Source organism: Oenanthe melanoleuca, chromosome 9 (assembly GCF_029582105.1).
Source record: "Oenanthe melanoleuca isolate GR-GAL-2019-014 chromosome 9, OMel1.0, whole genome shotgun sequence".
Classification (NCBI taxonomy): domain Eukaryota; kingdom Metazoa; phylum Chordata; class Aves; order Passeriformes; family Muscicapidae; genus Oenanthe; species Oenanthe melanoleuca.
The window spans coordinates 17,752,027-17,779,204 of NC_079343.1; the positions used below are offsets into that span (position 1 = coordinate 17,752,027).

At 39.7% G+C, this 27,178-nt stretch overlaps 1 protein-coding gene across 1 annotated transcript in view; it reads left to right on the forward strand.

Annotated features, from left to right (window-relative positions):
• The first annotated feature begins 1,278 nt into the window (after positions 1-1,278).
• NAALADL2 (N-acetylated alpha-linked acidic dipeptidase like 2) overlaps positions 1,279-27,178 on the forward strand; it is a 298,774-nt gene continuing 272,874 nt past the window's right edge. The window contains exon 1 of the mRNA XM_056498926.1: positions 1,279-1,451. Within this exon, the coding sequence (XP_056354901.1) occupies positions 1,418-1,451 (34 nt within the window). The 5' untranslated portion in view covers positions 1,279-1,417. The remainder of the gene's footprint in view (positions 1,452-27,178) is intronic.

The following is a 27,178-nucleotide window of genomic DNA, read 5'->3' on the forward strand; positions in this document are numbered from 1 at the left end:
TAAAGCATGAGCATTTTCTTGTAAACTCCTTCATTTCTGTGAGCCAGGTGAGAACTTCTCTGGGAATTCACTGTTCTGATGGCTGAGGTTTGGGGGATGTCTGATTTACTTTCTACAGCAAAATTCAGGACATAAATAGCTTTTACTTGGGCTTATGTGATGTTTACTTTGAGGGGTGTTACTGCCTCTGGGGATGTTCTTACTCCTAAATGAGATTTTTGTTTGAGTTAGCATAGTTTGTTTCAAAAATTTTACTTTAGAAGTATGCTTTATCCAGCCTGAATTATTTTGAAAAACTTATCTTCTAGTTTTTTACCCTCAGTGCTTCTGTTTCAGTACTTTTATGAAAGCAAACAAAAAGGGAAGAACAAAAAATACATTTTAGTTTTAAAAACAGACTTAATTGCTTCTGGATTACAAAAATTTTCTAACACTGTTGATTAGACCATTTTGACTGTGTCCCAGATGGATATTAACATGGGGAGAACTAATTACCTCTTTTAAGTTGCAGTTGTTTGTTCCTTTAAAATAATGCTGTGTCTTCTCTTTGATTTCTGTCATTGGCAGTTGAAAATGTAAATGTTGAAATAAAACTTACTTTGAAGGCAGAGACAGGTGTACTTTTTCAACAAATTGATTGCAAATGTATCAGACACCTGTTACTTGATTTACATGGCAGAAAAGAGCAAATATTTTCTTGGAACTCAGCTGGGAGTGTGGCTGGATAAGATTATCTCCTTGTGCTGGAGAGGGAGGATAAGACAAGCAAAACAACCTTTTGTTTTGTTTAGAAGCCCTTTTTGTTAAACAGTCAAAACAATATTGAAATTGCAGTGTTGAAAGAAAGCATTTTCCCTGGGAATAATCTTGGGAAAGGCAGGGGAAGGGTGGGGTGGGTTTGAGGCTCTCTGCCAGGATTTTGCCAAGGGGCTCTGCATGGGCAGCAATCATTGTTCTCTTCTGGAGAGCTGCAAAGTTCCCACCCAGACTCTGGTCTGATAGTTTACATTTAGCTTTCCTGCAAAATGCAAATTCTGAGGTTCTTATGAAGCAGCTGCAGACTTTCTGTGGCCTTTGGCATTTTGTCCCAAACACCTGCCAGGAACCAGAGCTAGCTTCACCTCGCTGCCCGTGTGAAAGTGAAAGGAGAGAGGGTGGGGAGAGAAGGAGCAGGAGAGCCCGAGAGCAGACAAAGCAGCCCTGCCTGGAGCACATGTTAATCAAAGCAGATCAAAGGATATGATGTCAGTTTATAGAGAAACAGGTCAGGCAGGCCCAGGTAGCTCAGGAAGCAGGATCCTGATTATTCCCAGAAGAAAGTCAGGTATAGGGTTACCGCGGTGCCAAGTCAGGAGGTCAGGACTGCACAGCAGCCACATCCCCTCACCTCCTCTCAGGGGAGTTCATCATTTTGGCAATGGGAGAGAATGAGGCCAGTGCAGCCCAGCCAGGTAAGCACACCTGTGCTCCCAGGAGCATCCTTGCCCTCCTGTGCAGCTTTTGTGCTGCGGCTGAGCCAGCGCGTCCATGCCAGGGCACCTGTCCTTGTGTCGGGGGGGAGGAGGAAATCCTCATCACTCACCTGCAGTGCATTATTAAATAAAACACCTCTGCTTGCACTTAGCAGGATGAGGAAAGGTCTGATAAGATGGTGTAAGCATTTGGCACTGTGCTGTCAATAAAGGTTGCTTTAGATTTAAGGTGATCTGTGGATGTTGGGGTTACTGTTCTGTAGCTTCATTAAACTTTCTGCAAATTTTTTTTTTGGGTAGGAAGTGCTTTGCACAACTATTTTTCACGAATTTTCTGCCTGCTGCAGGTGAGCAGAGCATGGTAGAGGCAGGGAGATGAAGGATATTGTTTCTGTTTAGCATTCGTGGCTTATTTCAGCTTGTTGCCTTTATGTTTTTTTCTTTTTGTGGGTTGTGCTGAGGTTACACCAACACATGCATGTAAAACAGCCCTTGTGGGCACTTGTGTGACTAACTGTAAGAACAGAGTATTCTGTCCTAGGTATTTTAAATTTTCAGTAGAATCCTGAACACAACACTTCATAAATCTTGCTTAGTCCTTCTTTTGCAACATTAATGTCAAATTTTCGCTTTGAGAAAGAATGTTTTCCCAGTAGTCCTTTTTTCTTTCAACAGGCTGTTTTAACATCCCAGAAAATATTATCTTCCTGGGGAATTATTCCATTATTTTATCTTCTTAGCATTCACTGAGTTTTTTCCCCTGACATTCAACCCATGCTTTTCTTTTGCTTGACTTTACCAGTTTCTTCCTGGCCTCTTTCTCATGCTTTGCATACAAGAGGTATAGCTTTGTGTCTGTTTTGTGTTTTGAAGAATCCTTAAACCATTATAAAATTTGCAAAAGCTTTTCTGAGAGCTGGAGTGGTAACTTTCTAGTCAGTGACAAGATGTGTTACTATTTTTCCCTTGAAGTTATTCTTTGTATGCATGCACGGGTGTAATCTAGGGGTTCAAATGCATGTCTCAGATTTCTGTATTTATAAGGAAATAACTCCATTAATGCTGGAGCAGATTTAGTTCACAGAGAACTTTTGTTCCACTGCCTTTTTTAAAAATATTTTTTTCCTGTATGTTAATAATTTTGTATAAACTTTCTAGAAAACATATGGTGGCTAATTAGATTTTGATCCAGATTTAAATATTGAATAAAGCACCAGGAATATTCAATGCTGTGCAGATCTTAATGCCATTTCAGGCATGGTAATGCAAGAATTGGTATTATTTCTTTTTTATTCATTCAGGACCTGACTTGTGCTGCTCAGAAGGTTGTCCAGTCTAACTCCAATCTTATTTTTTGTGCTGTATGTGAGGAGCTACTTCACTTCAGCCAGTATAATCCACAAACAAAACTGATGGAAAGTGTTTTCAAGCACGATATATTTTATCCATGTCTTTTGGGAACTATGACTGTGATTCTGATTTAATTCATGCCTTTTCTCCATTAGCATAAGTGAGCTTTGTCAAAAGGGATTCCTTTTAATTTGCATTAATGGAAATGGGACAAGAATTAGGGCTGCACAGTAATTCTGTTAAAAAAAAAAGAAATTCTATGTGCACACATACAAACACACATACACAGCCCCAATTTCATTTTTTCAGTTGCCATCAACCTTAATTTCCATGTGTGCTTTTTTTTAGAACCTGCCCCAAATAATTGGTGATTCAGCTGGTAGTTTTTAAGGAAAGAAAGATTAACATTACTCAAGATACCTGTCAAAAGCACTGCTAGTGAGACAAGTTGGGTTCCTTTTCATGTTATTTATTTTTAGAGAACTTTGAGGCTTGTGTGAATTAGTAAAGGTGCCAGATTGAAAGCCCTGGAGGCTGGCTTCACTTATTCATTAGCAAAAGAGATACGGCCTGGGCAGCAGGTGCACAAACCCTGCTGTGCTTACCCATGGCTTCAGTTCTGCTGTAAAAAAAAAAAAAATTAAAAAATGGTTTTGAAGATCCAGGGTTTCCCTCCTTGCCTTTCCCTGCAGCATTTTCTTCTAATGGTGTTGTGATGATTAGGTTGGAGCCCTAAAGACTGTGCAGAGCCCTTTATTTGATTTCCCCCACAGCCGTCAGCTGGGGAAGGAGGCTCGGGGCTTACAGCAGTCAGTGATTCTCACCATCTGGTCAGTCAGTAAATGTAAGGTCACTCTGGCGTCACAGCCTTGCTGTTTTGCACCAAGTGCAGTAACCTGGAGAATAAATGAGCTCCTGGTTCCGTCCCGTGGTTGTTCTGCTGCTGGAAATGGTTCGGGGCCCGTTCCCGCGGCCGGGGTGTGACAAGTGGAAGGAGCAGAGCTCTGAACAATGGGGCTGTGGCTGCCAGCCACAGATGGGCTCAGGCAGTGCTTGAGCCCTTCAGGAATGCTGGAACTCACCAGAGTACCTTGCACTTTGGTGGTGGTTTGGGTTTTGTGCTGTTTGGTCGTTGCTGGGTTTTAGAATCGAGATCCGTTCCCTTCACGCGAGCTCTTGTTTTCAGTCCTCCCCTGAATTAAGAACTGTTTGCTGGAGAATGTGACAGTATGAGCCCCACAAAATGCAATTACTGTACATTTTAATTTGATGACATTGTACATGAGTTGTAATTGATTTTACACTGTATTGTGCTGCTAGAAGATGGTAGCAGCTTTGCTGGCTGGCTGAGTGTGTGTAATCCATGCTTGCCTCTGGCCCACAGAGGAGAGAGCTGAACTGAGAAATTCAAGTTAAAGCAGCTTGTTCTTTTGGCTCTTGAGAGGCACAAGTGAGCAAGAATGAGAGGAGTCATATAAGCATTATTAATAAAACATCCTAAAAAATTTCAAGTTTTTTCAGGGCTCTCTTATGTGCTGTTTATTAACATAACTTAAACATTTTAATAACTGGTTTCATTATCTCTCTATATATCTCTCTCTATACCTATATCTATAATCTATATCTATATCTGTATCTTATCTATATCTGTATCTATATCTATATCTATCTATATCTATCTCTATCTATATCTAATATAAACATATTATTAAGCAACTGCATTATTTCTAAAAGCAGTTCCCAGCAAGTTCAAGTTCCCTGTGTAATTAATCTGGGCTTTGGATCAGCTCCGAGTATGTGTTCCTTAGGGTTTGTTCTTGTGTTCTGATGTTGATTTTTAGATCAATATATATGTAGTCTCATGAAATATTTACAGACCAGGCCTAAAAGAAGCAGCAACTACTTTTTGCTGAGAAAGGTGATAGGGAATATCAAGAGCTTACATAAAGATCCTGGTGTGCTTGCATGGAGCACTGGGAATTGAGAGTGTCCCAGAAAGCAAATTTCAGCCTCAAATGTCTTTCTTGCTTCTTGGCCACTGGGTGTACCCAGCTTGCTAGGCTACATGAACAGTTTTCTTTCAGCTTTGTGCTTTTGAGCAGGACTCTGAATAAACACTAATGAATGCTGTAATCAGCTGCAGTTATTAACTGAGGGGTTCTCTAACAAAAAGTGGCATTTCTGGAGGTGCATTGTGAAAGTGCTTCCTCTTCCCTTGGTGTTGGATGACCTCAGCCCTGCAAATCGAGGTTTGCTCTCTGGACAGTTACTCACAGAACATCACTGGGTCCCTTTTTGGCTCCTTTTGAATGATAATAGCAAGGGTTTCCTGTGACAGCATTTCTTGCACAGCTTGGCTCTATTCCCCAACCAGGTACAGTAACAATGGGTAATTTAAAATAATTCGTTTTATTGCTGCCTCCTGTAGATTTTTGACTTTCATTTCAAAGTGGTGAATCTAGAGAGCTGGAGAAGTATGTTCTGATCACTATCCTGGTGCTGTGAAAAATACAAGATTTAAATAGTCCCGCAGAGCCATCAGCAGCTGGAACAGCACAGAGCACTCTTTTTACTTCAGCTGAAGTCATTTGAGCATTTTCAGGGTGCTTTTAACTCTTTTATCACAGGAATACCTGGGATTTTTTTAGCTTTCATTTCCCAGTTTATATGTGCTCACAAACCAGGAGTTGAGATTTCAACTCTACACGAATATTATCACTAATATAAGCATATAAAATCTGACCAAACTGCATAAATTGAAGCATGATAAGAGGGAATCTGTGTGCAATGGTGAGAATTGACCACAGAACTGGATATCAAGCCCAAGACTTTCAGCTGCCAATCTGCTTGGTATTATTGTTGTTTTGCTGTTACAATCCTTTCCAGTTCTTAAAGGTATGTTGCAGATGATTGCATCCTAATATGTGTGCCTGAAAGTGAAAGCAGATAGCAACATCTTGCTGCAATAAGTAAAACTGAAATTGAAAACATAGTAGATGTACAGCAAAAGGATGATGTTTGCAAAGTGTTTGAAAAACTTTTCCTCATAAAGCTGCTTTAAACTTTGGAATTCTACAAGATGTCTGAATCAGCCCTTGTCAGCAGTAAGGTCTGTCAGAGTCAGTGTTTGCCACTCTGGGGAAGTGATCCAAGGGAAGTTGTTGGTTTTTCCCCCAATACATCATTGTTCAGTGTGTGTGGTAAGGGTCATGTTTATTTTGGCTGCTCCTGCACCTCTTTTTCTAAAGTCAGTCGCTTACTGGAGAAAAGCAAAGAGCGGAGGTTGGCGCGGGGGGAATATCAATGTGCTCTGAGCAGCTCAGGCAGAGGAAATCTGGTTTGATGTAAACTTCTTATGCAGATTGAACTAGTTCATAAACTAAAGAGTGCTCTGCATTCATAGCAGGTCCTGACAAGCTCTCTTTTTTCCTCTTCCTTCAAGTAATGGAAGTTTTCTGGAAGTGGATGGAAATTTTTCTATACAGGGATTTCATTGCACAGTCCTAGTGGAAAAAGTGGTGATGATGAGAGGTTTAATTTAATTTGTCTTTTTCCTTTTCTTGAAAAAAAGCATCTCCACTGATAACCATCTCAGTGGGACAATGTCCTAAATGCTGTCATGTCTTACAGTGAGTTCTTGAGGAGTGTTTTTTTATAGACAAGTGAGGTTGGGTTTTTTTTTAACAATGTCATTCTGATTCAGGTCTTTAGAATTTATTTTCCCTGAGTTTGGTTTTGTGTTGGGGGATTTGTTTGTTTGGTTCTGTTTGCTCCCTGCCCCCCTCAAGGGCTGGCCTCCTAATTAATCCCCTGGTTATGGGATATATAGAAGTGAGGCTAATAACTCAAAAACTTTTCATTTTGCCTTTAGTCTGCAATCATAGAAAGAAAGATGGACTTCATGTACATCAGACAAGTGGCTAGAAATAATTGCAAACCAACAATGGACTTCAAAGAGACTTGTCATTTTCTTCCCTCTTGAGAAAAATGTGCATTCTCTCTGTAACCTTGGAACTTTTCACTTTTCATTTTAAAATCCTGTGTTTTTTAGCGTCCAGTCTCATGTTTCAGCCTGTGGAGAGCCATGGGTACCTTTGGGCCTGCCTGGTACCAAGGGCCAGCTCTTTTGGAGTGTTGCTGCAGCTGCTTCTGCCTTCTTCCAGTTTAGTGTTTCTGGTTATATTTTGGTCACACCCTGAAGCTCTTCTTAGCATTCAGGAGAATAAAAAGCATAAGCTAAAGTTAACTAAATCCATCCCTGTAGAAACAACTGTAGAAAGTGGAGCTGTGCTTTTTAGCCCAAATGTTACTGTGAATCCATACTGCTAGGCATAATAGCTGGCTTTGTCAATTTGTATATATATTCATCTTTTTCTTCAAACAGTGCTTTTGAAAGTGGCATTTCTGCTGTCTGTGTAAGCTCAGGTTTTCTGTGCCTTCATAACACAATTAAGTTTACCACATTTTATTTCTGCTAGCCTTGCAAAGAGAGACTGAGTCAGACTGTATTTGTTGTTCTGCTTCATCAGCAGAAATGTTTACCAACTTTCTAGTTTTGCTTTATTTGTGAAAATGCAGTGAAAGTAATGGGGTTGCACTGGGATCAAGAGGGTTTAATTTGGTTTGTGCTGTTATTAGCCTTGATTGAGACACAAGCAAGAAATAATCCAGTTACTCTCCTACTGCTCAGGGATGAGTTTTTAGGACTGACAACAAACAAATATCTATCTTTTCACTTATAAACCGAGTCTGTTTGTCCTGATAGTCTGAAGTTACAGCAAACCCAAGCCATGGGATGGTTGTGCAGAAGGATTGTTGGTTCTCCCTCCTTATGGGAGTGGTGCGTATTTGTCCTTGATAACTCTGCTCTCTTTTTTGCTGTCTGTATGCCAGGGTAGAGGAGGGCATAGGCAGACTCTCTGGGTTATAAATACACAGCCATTCCCATACAGTAAATTTGATTTAAATTGCCATGTATTGCTCCAGCTCCTGGTAGCACCAGTGACTCTGGGACCTGGCACCCCCTCCAAGGAGCCAAGGCTCTGCAAGCTCTCAGGGACTGGAAATTCACTTCTCTGGTCTTTCACAAGCATTGTGGCCACCTCCTGTAAACAGGAGCACAGCTTAACTAGCAGATAATTAAACAAACCCTGTCTTCTGCATACCTGAGCAACAAAATGTTTATAACTCCTGCTTCCTGATATAGAGAATTCTTTCCTAGTTACTGTTACATGAAAAAAGCATAAAATCCTTTATATTATCCATAAACATAATAACAAATGCTACACTACATAACTTAGACTTAGTCAATAATTCTAGACTTAGCCTGAGGGTTGAAGAGAAAATGATTCCTGTTACAAATTTTAATTATGCCATAAACTCTGGGAAATAGCTATTGATCTTCAGCATCTGGCATCAGAAATGTTGCCTGCTTTTTCTGGTTATTTAGTTTGTCAGTAGCATTGTCATATAGGATAAAAATAAAAAATGTCACATGAGATGAAGATGCACCATATGCAAATGAGAATATTTTGGTTTGTTTACATACTAAAAATATTTTATTGCTGAAGAGTTTTTTGTTTCTTACCAGATTTTTTTTAGCTATCTCCAGAGAAATTTGCATTTGATATGCAAGAAAGCAAATTCTAATTCTATCAAAGACTCTTTCTCACCATGGGATGCTGTAATGTGTACAGTGTGTTTCTTGTCTTAGAGGTACGTTTAAAATTGGAATTCAATTAACTTCTCTGTTGTGGAAGAATTATAATTTCAAGGGCCAGATGAGACAAACGCTGGAACCTTATTTCTGCATTTTTTTTCTTAAACCAGAGCTGTTAGATGATGATTGTTAGTGTAAAAATTTTAAGTCCAGCTTAAAATAGTAAGCTAGAAATTGTGATCTGCTCTGAAATCAGTGGCTCTGTGGCACAGTGAGCTCTTACTCAGATGTTGCAGAGAAGGAAAAGCTATTTAAGAAGTTTGAATTTCAGATCAGGGTGTGCTGAGAACAGAACTAGAAATGCAGACCACCTTCTAATCCACATAAGGCCTGGAGCCAAGAGAGTTGTTTGGTGGTTGGTCTGCCTGTGATTCAGGAGGTTTGGTTGTAGGTGACCCCCAAAAATAGTTGTTTTAGGTGACTGGAAATAGAGGCTGTACTCCAGTAGAGCTCGAGTGCAGGTGTCCTTGTAGGCAGGGTAACATAAAGCTCCCTTTCTTCTCCCATATCCAAAATATGGATGTCTCTTTGAGGAGACACTGCTTTGAGGCAGATGAGAGAAAGTCTTCCCTGTCCAGGAGGAATGGAGCTACAAAGGGGAAGATGAGTTGGAGAGCTCCAAAGAATTGACCCTTGGAAGGACAGTTGAGGGCAGCTCAGCACAGTGACAGGAACAGCAGAGGCTCTCTGAGTGCCTGGGGGACCAAAAGCACTTTGTGCTTTCCCTCCAAATGCAAGGAGGGAATTTGTCTGGTGCTGAGACAAACAAGTGCTGCTGGCTCAGTGCAGAGATACACTGAGCCCAGTCTTAGTGCCAAGCACTGTGTTGATGCATTGGTATTAAAAGGAATAAAAGGAAGGATGTTTAGAAAGCTATACCACGGGATTCCTAACACCCTTGAGAAATACTGTATTTTTCTCCCAGTTACAGCAAGGGATGGGAGCACCTCTGTCCCTTCCTGCTTGGTAGTTTTACTTAAATTCTCATTCTCTTTTCTTCACCCTGTGGTGAGCCATTTGCTACCACACACGGCATGTGAAGTTTCTCAAACTTTGTGCACGTGGCTGTGACCTCTTATTGAAGAAGTAAACTCAGCAAAGTAGGGCAAAGCTGACTTCAGAGGGGCAGCTTGTGGTGGCTGTTGCCAGCTCTTCTGCAGGAAATGTCTCCCTCTGAGAGTGCCTGCCAGTGTAGTGTTGATGCTGGAACCCTCCTGGCTGACTTTACTCAGCCTGGCGTTGAACAAAAGGAACACAGAAAATACCAGCGAGGCTCGCAGGCATTGGAGGTGGCCAAGCTGACAGGTTGCACTCCAGCAGGTAAACAGAAGCCTATTAAGAGCACACAGAGACAGAATGTGTTGTGTGAGCGCCCAGTGTTTTTTGGGAAGGACCTCGGTGAGGCAGACAGCTGTGGCTTTTCAAGGACACGGAGCAATCGCGAGGTTTCTGAAGGAATTCTGTGGCTAGTTATGACTTAAGTGTTTTCATGTAGGACTGGATGCCTAAATCAAAGCTGTAAAGTGAATCTGTGTTCACTTTGCAGAGCAGGGCCGAGGTGGCATCTCCATCTGACTGCAGAGCCCTCTCAGCAAAATGTAAAACACTGCACCATCCCCAATTTTGTGTTCTCTGAAGAGCCCTAGCACAACTTGAATAATACTTTTTTGTCTGCTTTCATTTTCTAAAGAGAGTGAAATGCATGAAATGTGTGCAGTTTTCACAGGGAAAAAGAATCATTGAAATATGCCCAGTTCCCTCTAAAAGCTTCTAACAGTTTTTGAACCCAGACCTGCAGTTACCCTTTAGCTGTTTAATTTAGGCCTTGTACTCCAGGAAAGTTCTGGAGTACACTTATGTGTTCTACCATTTATTTTGGTGACAAAGGGAAGCTCAATACCTTGAAAAATGTAAGCTCTAATTTTTATATACTTGGATTTTTCTGTCTATTGTTTCTGGCTGGCAGGTCAGATTTGTACTGCTGCCGTACGCAGCAACTTAAAATTCATGTTGGTGTGTCACTGCAGTTTCTACACTCCAGCCACCACACCAGAAAACTATTAACTTCCAGTTAATGATAACAGAAAATGTTCTATAATAAACTGTGAAATAACCTAATCATCTGCAAAAAGTGTAAAGATTTTATATTAAAAAGCAATTAAACTTTGGGGGGGTGTTGTTTGTTTGTTTCTTTTTAACAAATTGTAAGACATGCAATTAATTGGCTTTTGCTTTGGAGGGAATTTGTGCTTGCTATGGCATGGTGTCTGCTCTAACAATAGATGTCTGCCACTGAATTTTGGGATGTTTAGATGCAGGGAGAGGCCCTTTTTGGTAGGGAGAGAGAAAGGGGCATCTTGCACCCATCAAAGCTTGCTGCTGTGTTGTACTCTGGAGACTCAAGGCCACAGATGGGCTAAGAAAGGATTTCTCTCAAGTTTTTGGTTGGACAACACATTTTTTCTGTGGGCTTGGGTTGCTCCTTGTCTTGCTTTATGCAAATCACTTGCTTCACTTTTTACCCTCAAGTCTCCTTTGAGATCAGCAGCAGGAGCAGGGTTAAACTCCATCAATAGTTCTCAGGTGCCTTTATCTTAGGAAGGTAAATACAATATTGATATCACAAGGACTACTGGCAAGTGCCTTTGTGGGTTTAATTGGCTCATTCCTAACAGTAGAGGAGAGTGTTCAAATGAAATGGAAAAGAAACAAGCTCTTGTGTGCAAAGGGAAGTTTTCTAAACTGTAGGGTTTGAACGAGCTGAGCTAAAAACCAAGAGGTTGTGAAAAACTCTATGAAGGATGGGAAGTGAAAGGTTAGGAAAGGAGGAGCAGAACAAATGTGATAATTTGCCCAGAAAACATTTGTGCTGCAGTTGTGGTTGGTCGGGAAACCTCCAGCACCAGCCACTTCCCTTTGCACTGATAGAAGGCACAGATTCCCCAGGGTGTTCCTTGTTTCAGGACAGACTTTTCCAACACCCAGTTGGCCAAACATCCAAAACGCTGCAGGCACTGTGCTAACAATAGGGTTCTAGAGCAGGCTGGAATGCAGGCTGGATGTAATTCTGTGTGTTCCTTCCATCCTGTGCCATGTGGAGGATCCAGGGCAGGTTTCTGGCTGAGGGAGGGATTAGTTCCAGTGCTCAGCAGTGAAGTGAACACTTCTTTTTAAAGTTCAGTGTCAGTCTGAGTAGCTCTAAGCACACTCCAGAAGTGAAAGGTTCCCTGTATGTCACTTCAGTGTTGTTTCTTATTCTCCTTTATGGCATTTCCAGCTCCTTTTATCATGCAACTATCTGTTTGCTTCATACATGAAAGTTCATCATTGTTTATACACTTAGCTTCTTACTGAATTTAGCTTTAACAAACTTAGGGTTTTTTGCCTTTCCAGTACATGGTTGTACTCTTAACCTAGGAAATCAGTGCTACATCCATAAGCAATAATTATATTATTTCTCCAGATATCCACCTTGCTCAGAAAACCTTTCCTAAATGGAATCTGCAAAGGTGGAAGAGGTGTTATTTTTTTCCCCTTTAGATCTACCCAAAAGCAGGAGAAAAATCAAACTGATTCTGAGACCAAAAGGAGTCCTAGTGTCTAGATATATGTAGCCTCAGGCTATTGTGTTTCCTGGTTTATTTTATTTATGTAAAATTGGCTTTATTTCTGTCTATTGCTCTGTCTTCAGTGCAGACCAAAAGGAAACATTTTGCTGGATTTAATGTCTGTGTCCCAGTTCTGTAGTGTGGATGATTCCTGCTGTGCTCCAAATGAATGAGGATAAAGAGGATAAGGTCCAGTAAAACCTGGATTTTGTCTGTTTGTCAGCTGTTGGGTTTAAGAAACTTGGATTGTTTTTTTTTTTTTCCCCCTGAGTTTGGTGTCAGCTGCAGTCATTTGAACTGAATTGCATCTTTTATAGCAATTACAGCAAAGCTAAAAGATGCAGGAAAGAAAAATCTCCTTCATATTTTGAAAGAGATGTTTTTTAAAAAAAAATAAAGCGATTTTCTGTTGTCTGAGAAACAGATGTTTGTTTAAACCCAGTTGTGAACTTGTACTCAGATTTAATTTATTGTTTAATTTTGTAGCAGTCTTTAGTAAATAAACTGCCTTGGGAGCAACTGAATTGGAGTTTTCTATATGCTGAAGTCTTGGAATGAGGCTTCTTTCAGCAGAGTTCAGCATCCCAGGAAAAGAAACAAAATTGCTGATGAAGCAGGCTCATGTATATAGATATTTGTCAGGGTTTTAAAAATGCAGCAACCTCAGTTTGCAGCACAACTCTGGTGAAGTCTGAGTAATTGAGTCCAATCCAAATCAAATCCGTCTTCAAAACTTTTTAAAAAGTGGAGTTTGTGTTGTTTTCTTTTTTTTTTTTTTTTTTTTTTTTTTTTTTTGGCTGTGGGGCTCTGGCTGTGTTCAGGCTGCCTCTGAGTGCAGACAGGCTCTAAGTGGAGGTGATGAAACCCAGCTGGTATCTTTAAATTATTTCTGACCAGATGTGAAATAGCACACTGGAATTTTGTGATGGTCATCTTGTTTTCCTTTATGGAAATTCTTAGCTGATAAGCAAACACAAATCTTTCAGAATGAGGGTTTGAACTGAACCCAAACTTTAAAACTTTTCCTGACTTGCAGTAAAATACTTCAACAAATTACAGGCATTATAAGCACAAACATACATGTTTGTAAATTTTTGCTAAATCTATTTAACAAGTTTGTCCTGACATTCATAGTCTATTTGAATTCTTCCTCTTAAAGACTGCAGTAAAATTGTCTGCATTTAATTTAATTCACTTTATCTTGTTTATATTTCTCATTCAGATTTGGAATAGGGAGTTTCCAGTCCACCACTGACCCATGTCTGGCTTTCCAGGGAAACAAACAAACAAGAAAAGAATAATTTTAAAAAAAGACTGTTTCAATCCTGAAATACATTATTAAATACAAAATTTAGGAGTGAAACATTCATTTGAAAAAAAGCAAGTTACAGTTGATTGTATATATTAAAAAAGGTTGTGTTTATCCTATTGGAATGCTTCTGTTTGACAGGCTGTTTATAGCAACAAGTTTTTCTTATTTTCTTTTATTTTACAGCATATATGGGCTAAAAGTTATAATTGGCCATATTTTCTGTTTTGTCTTGGTTTGACTTTGCTATTTGTTTTGGGAAGTGAACATTTAGGTCTTTGAATATGCACATCTGTTGTGAAGATGGAAAATTGATAGAGGCATGATTGCTTAATGTAATAGGAGAAAATTAAAATCCTATATTCCGTGGAGCAGAATAGGAGCAGAATGCTGAGATAGCCCATTTGAAAAAGCAGAATTTTAAATGTTCCTGGGTTGTTCAGTTATCGTTTGTAAACCCCGTAACCATGAGGCATTGCAGCCATTTTAAATTACTAGTGTATAAATGTTAAAATTATGCCAAGTATAAAGATAAGCATTTCTATTATGCTTCTGAATTTGGAGATCATCAGTAACTTCCCATTCTTCATAAAGTTCAATTTCATGCAAGAGTAGCTGGTGTTTTCAGCTGCAGTCAGTGATGCTGGGGCTCTGCAGAGCTGTTGGGTGGTGAGGGAGAAGGAGTCCAAAGAGAAATAATTTGGAATAGCCTATGGTTGATTTACTAAGGCCATTGTGACAGTGTATCCATATCATGTTATTAAACATGTTATCATATTAGTCATTTTATGTATAATTATAACTGCTTAATTACTGTGTTTTGTATACTCAGCTTTGTGCCCATTAGCTTTTAGTCCTAAATCATTAAAGGCAAATTTTAACTTCCATATGAATATGAATGCACTTTTTTCTTGATAAGGTCAGTCTTTTTGAAAAAAAGCTCAACAACCTGCAGATGTTGCCTTTACCCATTATTAAAGTTTCCCTTCCTCCAATCAAAACTTAATATTCTTAGACACTCAGTCTTTTTATAATTAACTGAAATTAAGACGTAGTGAAAATGTGTTTTTAACTACTTTATTCATCCTATTTGAAATTATTGTCTTCTTTCCCGTAATGAATCAAATTTCTAATGATTTCTTCCTGCTTACTAATTTGCATTGCTGTCTGGCTGCCTTGCATTTAATCAGGGAGAGTAAACTGCTAATAGATCAGCAGGAATCTGTCAGGAGCATCAGGGTAGCAGTGTGAGGGCTCACAGGGAATGGAAATACCTGGAAATGATGGGCTCAGTCCATTGGGGATGTCATCCCTGCTCAGAAACACAATGACTGGCATCCCAGAACCTTCAGTGTGCCCAGATCTGTAGTGGAGCATTGTGCTTACCTAGGAGCCCCCTGCTTTCTGCTGGCTTAGAATGCTGCCCTCCTCCTGCTGGCTACCAGTAAGCAGCAGAAATGTGTTTATTTTGCTAGCAAGTGTTTACAGAAATGCTGGTTTTGTACTGCTGCTGGTTTCCATTCCCTGCCCTGACAGAGGGTTCTGAGTTGAGTTGGAATGCTCTGCATGGTTAACTGCAAAAATGAGATTTGCAGCTAGTTCTGAAAAAGCCCAGCTGGGAGTTGGACACTGCTTTTGGTAAGGACTTCCTGCTTGCAGAAATAGTAGTTTGTGGGTATTAAATATGAGACAAAAGAGCAACAGTGAAATGCTGTATTTTTAACTTCCTTCCTGTGCTTACATTGCCAAAGACCTGGTCCAGTGGAATGTGTCCCTGCCCATGGCAGGGGCTTGGAACTAGATGGTCTCTAACATCCCTTCCAACCCAAACCATTCTACAATTCCACGATTCTATGATTAATAATGGTTTATGCATTAAAAAAAAATGTGTTAAATTATTTAATTTCTTTTGGTAGTAGCCCAGAGACTGCACAGAAGTTAGAGGGATGATTCAGTCTTCATCCAATACAGTAATTAAACCCAAATTTAAAACAATAATTGGTCATTAATCTTATCAAAGACAGTTAAAGTTCTGAAAGAAACAACTTTTTTTTCTTTTTTCTGGGTTAAGGATTCCCATCCTTTATGCATTTCTGGTAAAGAATGAAAAACTTAATGAATGTGGAGAAAAAGAAGAAAAATTGATGATAACTAAGGTCTCTGTGTGATCTCATGGCATTTGCTCTCCTGTGAAACATGATGGGCTATAAATATTCGGAATATCCTGAAGTTTCCAAGTTCAGTACAACAAAGGAAAAAAATATTAAGAGCTGCTAATCTTTATTTGGCTGGGTTATTTTCCAAAATTTAATACTTGGGGAAGAAGAGATTGTAGCATTCAGATGAGCACAGAACCATGGACAGGTTTGGGTTGGATGGGACCTTAAAGCTCATCCCATTCCACCCCTGCCATGGCAGGGACTCCTTCCCCCAGACACTTCCCTCCATCCCCATCCAGCCTTGTGCAGATCTCTCTGGCTGCCACACCAGGAATGAAGAAAGAAATGTGAGTTTTTTCACCCCTGTGGTTTTACCCTCTTAACTAAGTGTTAGACAGTAGGATGAGGAATGACTCCTTTACTATTTCCATTGTTGCACATATCACACAAATGGCAAAGCCTTAGCTTGTCATTATTTCTTACAGTTTAATCTTGCTCTTGGCAATATCAGGGTGTAAAAAATATGAAAGCATATTGCAGTCTTAGTCTTCCATTTTTTTTTTTTTTTCCATTTTTTTCCCTAGCAGATCCCAAGCACTATTTGAAGGCTGAAATATCTTTTATTAAATGTCTGGTAGGAATGTTGGTGTGTCCTTTCCTTCCTAACTTTTGAACCATCCTGGCTGTTCTGTTGGAGGGAGGGAAGAGAGGGGGGACTTTGCCAAAGAAGCTTTATAACCTGATTATAGAGATGATTTTTGTACACTGCCTGCATTAGGGAAGTGTTAAACACTCATTAGGGCTCTGAAGTGTTATTCATTATGAACCTGGCTGCAGCTGGCAGTCAACTTTTATCTTCCATGTTTTGATACAGTAATAAAAGTGTAAATTACAAATGGGAAGATTCTAAGAGCAAGAATAACAAACAAATCTTTTTTACAGTCCCTTTCCCAGGCAAAATGGTTTTGTTCTCCTCTCCTGTTCAGAGGCAGAAGCTAATCCTGCCCAAGGCACTTTTTGAAAGTGCTCACAGAAGAGATTATTCCATAGGGACTCAGCTTGCAGTTGCAGCTCAGAGCTAATGTGGCACCATATATTAAAGTGGCACCTGTCTGTGGGAAGGACAGGTGTGTAATGGAGAGGATTTTTTTCTGAATCTGAGCCTCAGGTGACACACCTGGGTGCTAGCAGGGATGTCAGTGACCTGCTGTCACCTTAGCCCTGCTCCAGGTGTCCCTGCAGGATCCCACACTGCTCAGACTCCCAGGATGCTGCACTTTGCAGTCTGTGAAAATGAAAACCCTTTTTTCACCCTCCTCCAGTCCTTCCTCTTGAGTCGTGCTTCGTGTCGGGTTCAAGATTATTTCAGGCTCTGTAAGTACTGCAAGGAGTGAACTGCTCTGTGTGATTTTTAACAATGCAGGGAGCTACTGAAACACAGCCAGTGCTGACATACACCTTGTAAATGTGAAGTTACTACAAACCCTAGCATCTCAAGGCTGTTTTTATTCTAACACCTACTTGGCTGTTCAAAGGTCACTATGGGCTGTGCCTCTCTTGAGAAGAGTGTTGCTTGCTGGGTACACAACATTACACAGAGTTTTATTCAGGAGGTGCTGATAACAGACTTGATTTGCCAGTTTGCTGGATGCTGGATCATGTTTCCTGCTTTGCAGGCCCTTCAGAGTAGAAATTGGTCTCATTTACTTCAATTTAAATGTTAATGATCCTCTTTTTTCTCAAAGCAAAGGGAAATATGCACACTCTGAAAATAGAGATATATTCTCCTGACAATCCCAGTAATAACTGTCTAAAAATCCTTTAAAATACTTGTTTTACTGCTTGGCACTAAACTATTTATTACATAGAAAACTGTTGAAATCATTGATCAGAGTTTAAGATTCCTGACCCAATTTGACAACATATGTACCTGTATGAAGTCAGTAAGATGAATAAAAATTGTTTGTGGTTGGCAGGTTCTTTTTCTAGCTCTGCAATAGTTGCAGAAACTCCCAAGTGCTTTGCAAATTTTGGGTGTGGAAATGTCAATATTTTATCAGCTAAGGGACGTGCAGAGCTCTGGGTTCTGCCATGCTGGGAGCAGGGCAGGCAGATTTTGGCTGGTCCTTCTGAATTGTTTTGATTACCAGGCTCTGTCCAGTGCATCAGAACAAAATACAATTGCAGAGTTGGTGCTGGAGGGGAATGCTAAAGGGCACCAGGGATGTTTTAAAATCTTCATAGCAGGCTGGACAGGCTCTCTACATTAACAGAGCTGATGAGAAATTAAGGATTGTGTTCTTCAAAGTATTGAGAAAAATGCTGCTTTTCTGATCCAGGTGGCTGTTAGTGCCTCCTCTTTTCTTTCCCTTTTTCTTCCCTCTCTCCCAGAAAACAGTGAGGGTCAGTTTGTGGTCCCCAAAGCTACAATCCCAGCATCCATCCCCTCTTGTCACATCCACGTAATGAAGAACAGAAAGGTTACCAAGGAATCATGCTGGATAAATTTAGATGAATGTTAATATGAACAGAAATAACACCTGTCAGGGTGCTCCCGTGCCTTTCATGCCTCTCCCAGTTTTTATGTTGCAACTTCATGTTTATTTTGCAAGACAGAGGGAGGATTTTCCCTCTCTCTGATGAACTGGTTTGTAAAGTTCAGACATTTTAAGTTGTATGCTAATTCACTAAACAGTCTCATGTCAACAATCATACACAGTAGTGTAAAGAAAGTTGATTGCTCTAAATAAAGGTGATGTGGGTATTACAGCAAAATGCTTTGTGCATTTTAACCCAAGAAAATACATCTGCTTTCTATTAAAATGAAAGTTGTTTATGTTAGCAGCTGAGGTTGCCATTAATTTTTATTTTGTTGTTCCAATATTCTTAATAGGCAAAGGTGCTTAAACAGCTATAATTACATCACCACATTTGCTCCTTGGAATATTGTTTATTGGCTTTGGATTAGGTGTCTTAATTACTTGATTGCTGTATTTTGGATTTGGATAAATATCTCTTCATTTTTGTGGTATTCCAAGTATGATTAATATCAGCAAAACATATTGAAGTCATTAAGCTTTAGTGTTCAAAATTGTTCTTTTTTTTTTTTTTTTGTCAAGATGGAAGAAAGTGTCAATAAGAAAATAATTTTCATTTCAAATGAGTGCTCATAAATATGTAAAAATTAAAAAGCAATGAATTGTTTTTATGAATTTTAATGGCTGGCATGGTGGTGCATTATGCCAAGAGAACGAGTGGCATAAATTACAGTAGTCTGTTAATTCATATAATTTCTGTAACTCATTTCATCTGAGCTGGTCGTGCCTGTGTGCAGCCTAGACAAGTTGTTGTCACACACACTGTGAGTCTTTTCCCACAACATTGAAACTCATCTACACTAAACTGGAATGTGGTGGCAATTTTAATATCACTGATCAAAGCTGCAGCACTTCTTTGGAAGGGGGAGGTTTGCTCTGTCTGCTGAGTGGTGTAAGAGAAAGGATGTAACAAGCACTGAGGCATTTTAATGCTGTGGTGGCATTGCTGTGGTTTCCTGCTGCCTTCTAACTACATCAAATTATTCACTAAGTTAAATAAATGTTAATGTAGAAAGTAAGTGAGTATATTATCAAGGCCTTACCTATTGGTAACATTTCATTCTGCATCTCCCTTGCTGGAAGGGATGTAGGTAAAGGATAAGTTGACAAAGTGGTATTAATGCTCTGTGTATTTAGTTATTTTACATCGGGGTAGAGCATTGCACGTGGTAACAGGGTGAATTAGGGGATGATACAAAGTTTGTAACACGATTTTTAATAGACACCAGCAGGCAGGAATTCAGTGTCTTCCTCTGGTCAGAGCAAATTGGGGCGTTCAGGGCAGAAGGGGACAGTGGGTATAGGAAGGCAGGTGAATGTCATTCACAGTTGTATATGTTTTTAAAATAAATAACTTGTAAACCCTCATTCAAGAGTGTGGTTTCAGAAGGAGTCAGTAGGCTTTGGGAGGTAATGGTGGCTGGTTAGCCTCAGTGACTTTCTCCAGCACTGCAGGAGGAGCAGCTTCAAAGCAGAGTCCTGCTGAGCTCCAGCTGGGGAGATGCTCCTGGGGAGAGCAGGGAGGGGGAAGCTGGAATCAGGCACTGACTGAGAGCTGCCAGAGGTGTTTGCAGCCTGGTGGCCTCAGAGTCAGAGGACCCATCCAGGGATTTTTTAGGGTAATAAAAAAAAAAAAACAACAAAGTGTCAAGTGGCCTGAGTTTGCTGCACTGGGGTCTGAACTGGCAGGAGAAAACTTGTAGGGTCAAGTAAGCTGGAAAATCACTCAGAGCTTAAGTGCCCAGAGCCATCCTCAGTGAGGTTTGCAGGAAGATTAATTACTAATAACGGACTGGATGCTGGATTACTTCCCTACCAACACTTTAATTGACTGCAATTAAAATTGTCAGTTTGGATTGAACTTGGTACTGATGGCTTCCCACAAAGTTCTATCACTTTGTAAAGTAACTGTGCCTTTTTGATTAAAAAAATAACTTCCCCTGAAAAAAAGAGACCAGAAAAATTCTTTGTCCAGCTGCTTTTTATTTTATCTCTCTTTAATGACAAAATTAACCTTTGAAAGGTGTCCAGCTTTTGCAGAAAGCAGAAGCTCCATTCTCTGGTGTACTCAGATATGCACAAATGGGCACTGTAGAGCAGGGAGCTGGAAATCAAACATCCTGTCACAGCCATGAAAGGTTATCACACACTGTTGTACAAGACCTTTACAGAAGTTATTTTATTAAAGTATTAACTCAAGACAGTATTTAAATTTCCTAACTTCAAAGGTAGTTAAAATAATATATTAGATATTGAGTCTAGGCACTGATCTATGGATTTGAATCAGTAAGTTGCTGAAATCAGAAGACTTAACAAGTTCACTAATTTTAGTTGTCCCTCAAGATAAACTGTAATAATCTTTTACAGCTGTGAGAAAATGCAGTCCATGCTTTTTGGTTTATTTAAATAAAACAAAATTATATCGCAAAAAATATCCTTCTCCCAGGATTCCAGCTCACTCCTTATATCAAAACAGGTCTTCCTCCTTGTCCTCTTAACTTCCTTTGTGCCTAGAAAAATAGAACACAGGAAAAAGAGTCAAATAAAACAAATCTACAAAGAAAATCTGTTCATAAATGGAAAACTTTAATCGATTTTAGAAGCGAGACTGTTATTTTCATTATACTTGTGCCTATTTTTGTTTCCTGAAATGTCTAGGACTAATATCAAAGGTTACATGCAGTATCAGTAGATTTGTAGGGTTTGTTTTTAGGAAAGAAAAAGCTCTGCAGCTTGGAGATAAAATATAATGTAGTAGTTGCTAAGGTAACTGCATGCTTTTGTGAATAGTGGAACAAATTAGGTGAGCAAAACATCTGTAAATTGTCAATAGGTAGGTCAGAGCAGCCCTGAGCTGCTGAGTTTAACCCCTTCACACTGGCTAGGGAAGCCAAGGCATGATGATGATGAGGAGGAGGAGGAGGAGGATGGTCCTGAGCTCCAGAGAAAACTCCTAAAAATGAAATTTATCTGGTCCCCTTTGAAGCTGAGCAGTCCCAGTCTCACAGCCCATGCTCCCACAGCTGAGTGTGTGTGCAGTCCCTTGGCTTAACCTCTCACCCTGGCAGCTCTGAGCCCAGGCTGCTCTCTGGATGGAACCTGCTACCTCTGCCAGCTGCTGGTGACCAGCAGGGCATGTTTTGAAAAGGTCTGAAACATATAAATTCTACAGAGTGAAAGCCTGATGCTGTTGTGTGATTAAAGAGTGATGGCTCCAGACTCCAGTCAGAATGTGGCCTGCATCTACAAGAGAGGGAGATAAGATTTTATTTGGGAGGAGAAGCTGACTGAATTTCTGGCATACTAAAGGCTAAAGACTAAAGATGAGAGCAGTAAGAATAGCAAATGCCTTGATGGCTCCAAGTCCTTTAACAGTAAAAATGACTGTTCTCATTGCCATTCATAGCAGGGATTGTTTTCCCAGGAGAGTGTCAAACAGGCCAGGTGTGTCTAGATACCTGTGATTTTGTGTGCCCATATTTCTAAGAATCTATTTCTAGGCTGAAAAAAGACAAAATTTTTGTGATGTAATTTTTTTAAAAATTTCCTTACCCTTGACTTCCTGTTGTTTGGCACTTCTTTCCATTACCAGAAGTTTGAGTAGCTCCAGCACCAAACACAGCCCATGGTTTGGCCAGTACATACCTGCAGAGCTGCACCTCTTTTGGGTTAGATTTAGCCAAGCTGGGACACAAAATATATTTACTTGGTAGATCAGACACAGCAGTGGGTCAGATTCACAGTTTAAAAAAAAAAAAAAAAAAAAAAAAAGGAAGTGCAGAGTTTCTTCATTTTAAGTCCATAATGGTATTTGCCAATTAGCCATGAGTAACCAGTTGAAGGATTTTATTTGGCTTCTTACAGTTTTGATTTCCAGTTGGAAACACAAATGCAGCTTCTAATTTTCTAGGGGATTTAGTTAGTTGGTGTTTTTTTGGGGTTTTTTGATATTTGTTTTTGCCCTCCTCACCCTCCACCTCCCATGGAAACTCCTGCAATTGCTTTTACTTGAATAATTTTAATGAGTAATTTTCGCAGCATTTTGACTGTTAGGTTTTGTGTTTAATTGTGTAAATTAACCTTCAGAATAAGACCTTGTGCTGTAGGACATTATTTGTTGAGTCTGTTGAATCAATTCAGAAGGTTGGAATAAATAAAAATGAACATTTAATTGGGAAATGAGGCATAGACAGCACTACATGGAGTTTGGGTTTGCTGGTCTGCACACAATATCTAAAATATTCTGCAGAGTGCATCTCCATAGACAGGAAGAAATATATTTTCAAATTAGGCAGGTAGCATTTTGTAGAGAATTATTTGGTCTTTGAGTAGAGACTGTCCAGATGAATGAAATCTATTTGTCCCAGCTCAGAAATCTCCTCCATTTCATTCCTTCTAGCTCAATGATTACCAGAATCTCATTTTGGAGACACTTTCAGATCGGAATTGGACCAGGGGATTCTTAAAGATTTTATAAAAGCTACAATTACATTGGTCTGACATTGCTTGCATCCTTTCCCAGGGTGTTTTCCACTTCACCTAACTAACTTTCCTTGCCTCTTCAAGCTACTTGCAGTCAGAATTGCTTTCTACAGTGAGATTTGAGACCATGTAAGAAGGAGTAAGTTATGAGTGTGGGGCTTCATGTATTCTTCAATTTTCATCCTCACTTTCCCAAAAGTAAGGAGATGCTGAGAGCTTTCCCTGGAGGGCAGGGCTTTGGACACTCTATTAAAAATAGAAGCAGATAAAGGAACAAAACCCAGTTTCCTGCATCTCTCATGTTTTGGGTTTTTTTAGGTGGTAGATGCTAATTATGTGCACTTAAAGTGTGTGTCTGTGTTTGTAGCACACACTTCCAAAAAGCATTTTCAGAGTGGGGAGATAAACGTAGTCATAAAATACGCAACTTTTTATAAATATATTATTGTTTGCTCTCTCTTTTAAAAGACATTTATCTGGAGAATTTACTTTCATGGCATCCCTCTTCTCCTAGTGAGAACATTGATTTCTCCTCTCTAGGCTTCCCTCAGCATTGATGGTTTTCTTTTCTTTGCAGTCTCTGCTTCCTCCAGTTGCTTTGCTGTTCAGAATTTCTCAGTTTCTTTCTGGAGATCTCTTAATTACCATGATCCTGTAGTTGTCCTGCAGCTCCAGCAAGGTCTCCTGAGAGGATAAATGGTGTCAGTTCATGGCAAACACACCTGAATAAGGTCTGCCACCTTTTGGGTGAGTGGTGATGATTTCTCAGAAGAAATCTCAAAGATTTGTTGAAAAAGTGTTTTGTTTTTTTTTTTTTTTTCCTTGGCCTGTGCCAAGAATATCCAGACTACTAATAGCTGTCAATCTAAAACAAATTTGGGGCCTATCCATAAACCACACCTTTGACCCATTAAACAGAATGGATCATTTTACATATTAAAAAAAAAATCCTCTCTATGGACAGTAAATTTTTTTCAGAAGAACTGGATTAAAATAAGAATTTCCTTTTTTGCTTTCTTTTCAGCCCTAAAATCTGCTTGCAATCTGTCAGTGGGAGAAGTGAAGGAGTTGACCAAACGTTGGAGTTTAGACATGATAACTAAAACTAATACTCTGGTTTTCATCTACTTTCTTGGATCAAGGAAATAAAACAGGTGGAGCAAACCCACCACCACTGAAAGTGTGACAGAAAGATCTTATACTGTGGTGATAAATATAAAATATGTGGGTGTAGGATGGATGGAACAGGGAATTTTTTCCATGCCTGATGACAAGGGGCTACCCTAGTGAGGAGAAAGTGTGACAGAGGTGTGTATCCCTCCTTGTGTGTGCAGTTCCTAAAACTGCAGCAAGGTGTTGGATTTCTGTCTGGTTTGGTTTTCTTCCCATGTAGAAGGTCTCAACTCCTCATGTCTTTGACATTCTTTGGATCAGGCTGATTTTTTGCTTGTAGAAAAAAATCCTCATAATCATAGCCATGATAATCATAGTGACAAATAGAAAAAATACCAGTTTTAAGAGAATTCAGACTAATTGCAGATTTTAATCACAAAGAGAATAAATAAAATAAATAAATTCAAAAGGCAATTTTGTGTTGCTATCAAATGGAACAAATTCTGGGGGGAAAGACTCAGCCTATTATTTCTGTTTCTGAAATTCATAACAGTGATTATAGTTACAAGGGTTTTGATGCTATGATAAGTGTACAATGGATCTTAATGCATTTGTCCAGGGCATTCAGCTGGCTGAATAGTGTATATGTCACTGAGATACACCTCTAATGTGAGGCAACTTTCTTACAACGGGAAAGTGAAGTTTCCTTTCTGATCTATAGAAAAGCAGTGTGGTATTTTGTGTGGTTCTTATAAATAAGAACATAATACTGGAGGAAGAACTTTTTTCTAATATGGGCAGTGGGCAGGATTTCAGAGGATTTAACAGCAACTGTGTCATTTCACACTTAGCTATAAAAGTGGCATTTTCTAACAAAATGTTTTAGATGGAGCCATAGTATTTTTGAAAGGTTGAAGTACAGGGAAAGTTGAATTTGTGCTTGAATATAATGTAATGTACTGAAAAAGGGCTGCTCTTGATGTATGAATTGGCTGCTAGTTAGTTTTAGATTCAAGTGCATAAACTCCTTCTTTCTTGATAAGGGTGGTTTGGAGGCATTAAAAGCAATTCTCTTTTCTGGAGTGGAATTAATAAATACAATGCATTCCTTGGAATAATCGGTTCATGGGGGTAATTTGGCAGTGCTGAATTATTTAAAGGCTGCTATTCTTACTGCTAAGATATATTTAAACACAGCCAAATAACTTGTGCTAATAGTAAATGACATCACTGAAATCATTGTCCAGAAGATGTTAAGTGTTTGCAAACAAGGGTTGGCTCTTGTTTACCACACCTTATGAATTGGAATCCAAAGCTGGATTTAGGGGGACATGTGCTTTGAATGCAAGAGTGGAATGTTTGAGAATAAGCTCTTGTGGAGTGATTGTTATTGTGGGCACGTGTTGAAGATTTGTGATGCAAATATGTGGAGTGTGGGGCTGAGATTAGAATCAAGCCCATGACCAAAAGGCCAAGAGCTGAGATACTGTAGATCTAAGGGTCACGAACCTGCTGTCTTATGGGGCTTTTATTTCCTGGGATTTTAGAGCTGTTCTCATACCTCTGAATCACTGGCAGGAAAGTGAAAGGATGGAGCTAAATGTAGAGCAGGGCAGGACTGCAAGGCCTTTGGGGAGTCAGGGATGACAGATTTAAGATGCAACTGTGGTGCTGCTTGTGTTAATGTCAGTATATTGCTGATATTGTGGGATGTGTATGGAGCTCAGAGAGGTTTTGGTTGGTGGGAGAAGCCCAACAGATTTGATGGCAGAGAGAGTATTGCTGTTAGGATATCCAGCTCATACACTTAATTGTACAAAGGGAATAGCTTTTTTAAAGAAAAATTCCTGTGGATAATTTAAAGGAGAACAATCATAGGATAAAAGGATGTGTTATTATTTAAAGTGCTTTACAAAACTCAGGATCTTCTCTTACTGCTAAAAATTCAGAGAAGCCCTTCTGACCTTCCACAGTTTAAGAGCTGTGAGTGGCAGAGCAATTACATTCATAAACAGTGCATCTCACAATACATCACCTATTTATATTAATACCTTTGTGCCCCAACCTGAGTCACAGCTCTTTTCCATTTAAACATTCACTCTTGGGTGGCTTAGAGAAAAGTTAATGAAATGCAGATTTCATTAGCAGCAGTGGAACATGTAATTTGACTACTGAAATTAATGCTCTTGCTCACTTAAACCCACACCTCTGACCACGAGAATTGAATGTGTTTGATCTCTGAGAGTGCTTCAGGAGGGTAACTGGCTGGTGGATTGGAGGGAGCATCCTGAGCTGGGTGGCTCTGTGGGTACCAGGTGAGAGGAGCACCTGCCTGGGGACTCAGATCCCTTCCCTCTTGCTGCTGTGGTCCTTGGGACTGGGTCACACAGAGTCACAGATTAATTTGGAAAGAGCTTGAAGATCATATTCAATTCCCTTCCCTGGGCAGGGACACCTTCCACTAGGTTGTTCAGACCCCCATGCAGGTGAAATCTCACATCAGGCACTGTCAGAGTGTGCTGATGCCAGCAGGGCTCACCTGGGGACACAGTTATGTGTCAGGTGAACTCAGGGGCTGCAAACAGGGCTCAAAGGGCTCAGAGGAAAAGCAAAGTCAGGCTGGTTTTAGTTTCCTTTACAAAGGAATGTTTACAAATGTTTAAGAATTATCTGAATGTGGTCTTCTGTTAGGAACAGCAATCACTGTTTAAATACAGGTAAGAAATAGTTGCATTGTAGAATGTGTTCTTTTGTAGCATTATTTTTTTATTGTTCTCTGGACAACAGACATCTCCCTCGAAGATGCATCTAAGCCCATGTGGCAGTCCTTGCTCATTTGTCCTTTATATTTCTACATCCCTATGAAGAGAGGCTTAAGACATAAATCAATGTTCTGTCTCCTGATTTGCCTTCAGATTTGTGCATTTTTAGGCCATTTAGTCCTTTTTAATGACATGGATTCGTGTGGTGAGGCTCTCTGTAGGTACAATGTTTTTGTGTTTGGCATTAGCCATGGAGAATGTGCTGTTTGCAGAGGAAAAGGAGCCCAACAGCAGGTGGAGCAATGAACTATTTACAGCTCTGGACTGTGATATCACATGTGCTTTTTTATTTTGTACTTACTCCTTTTCCTCACATCGTTCAGATCAATTGTCAAACATCTGCCTGTCAAAAAAAAAAGAAAAAAAAAAAAAGTTGCCTTTCTGTTTGGAAGATTAATTGGGTTATTTCAGTCACAGGAAAGTTGCCAGCTCGTGTAAAAATGGGAGGAGAGGGGACACCAATTCTAACAGCTATTGATTAATAACAGATGTATATTCAACGGGATGGAAGATAAACTGCTCTTTCCAGGGATTTGATGGATAGGTG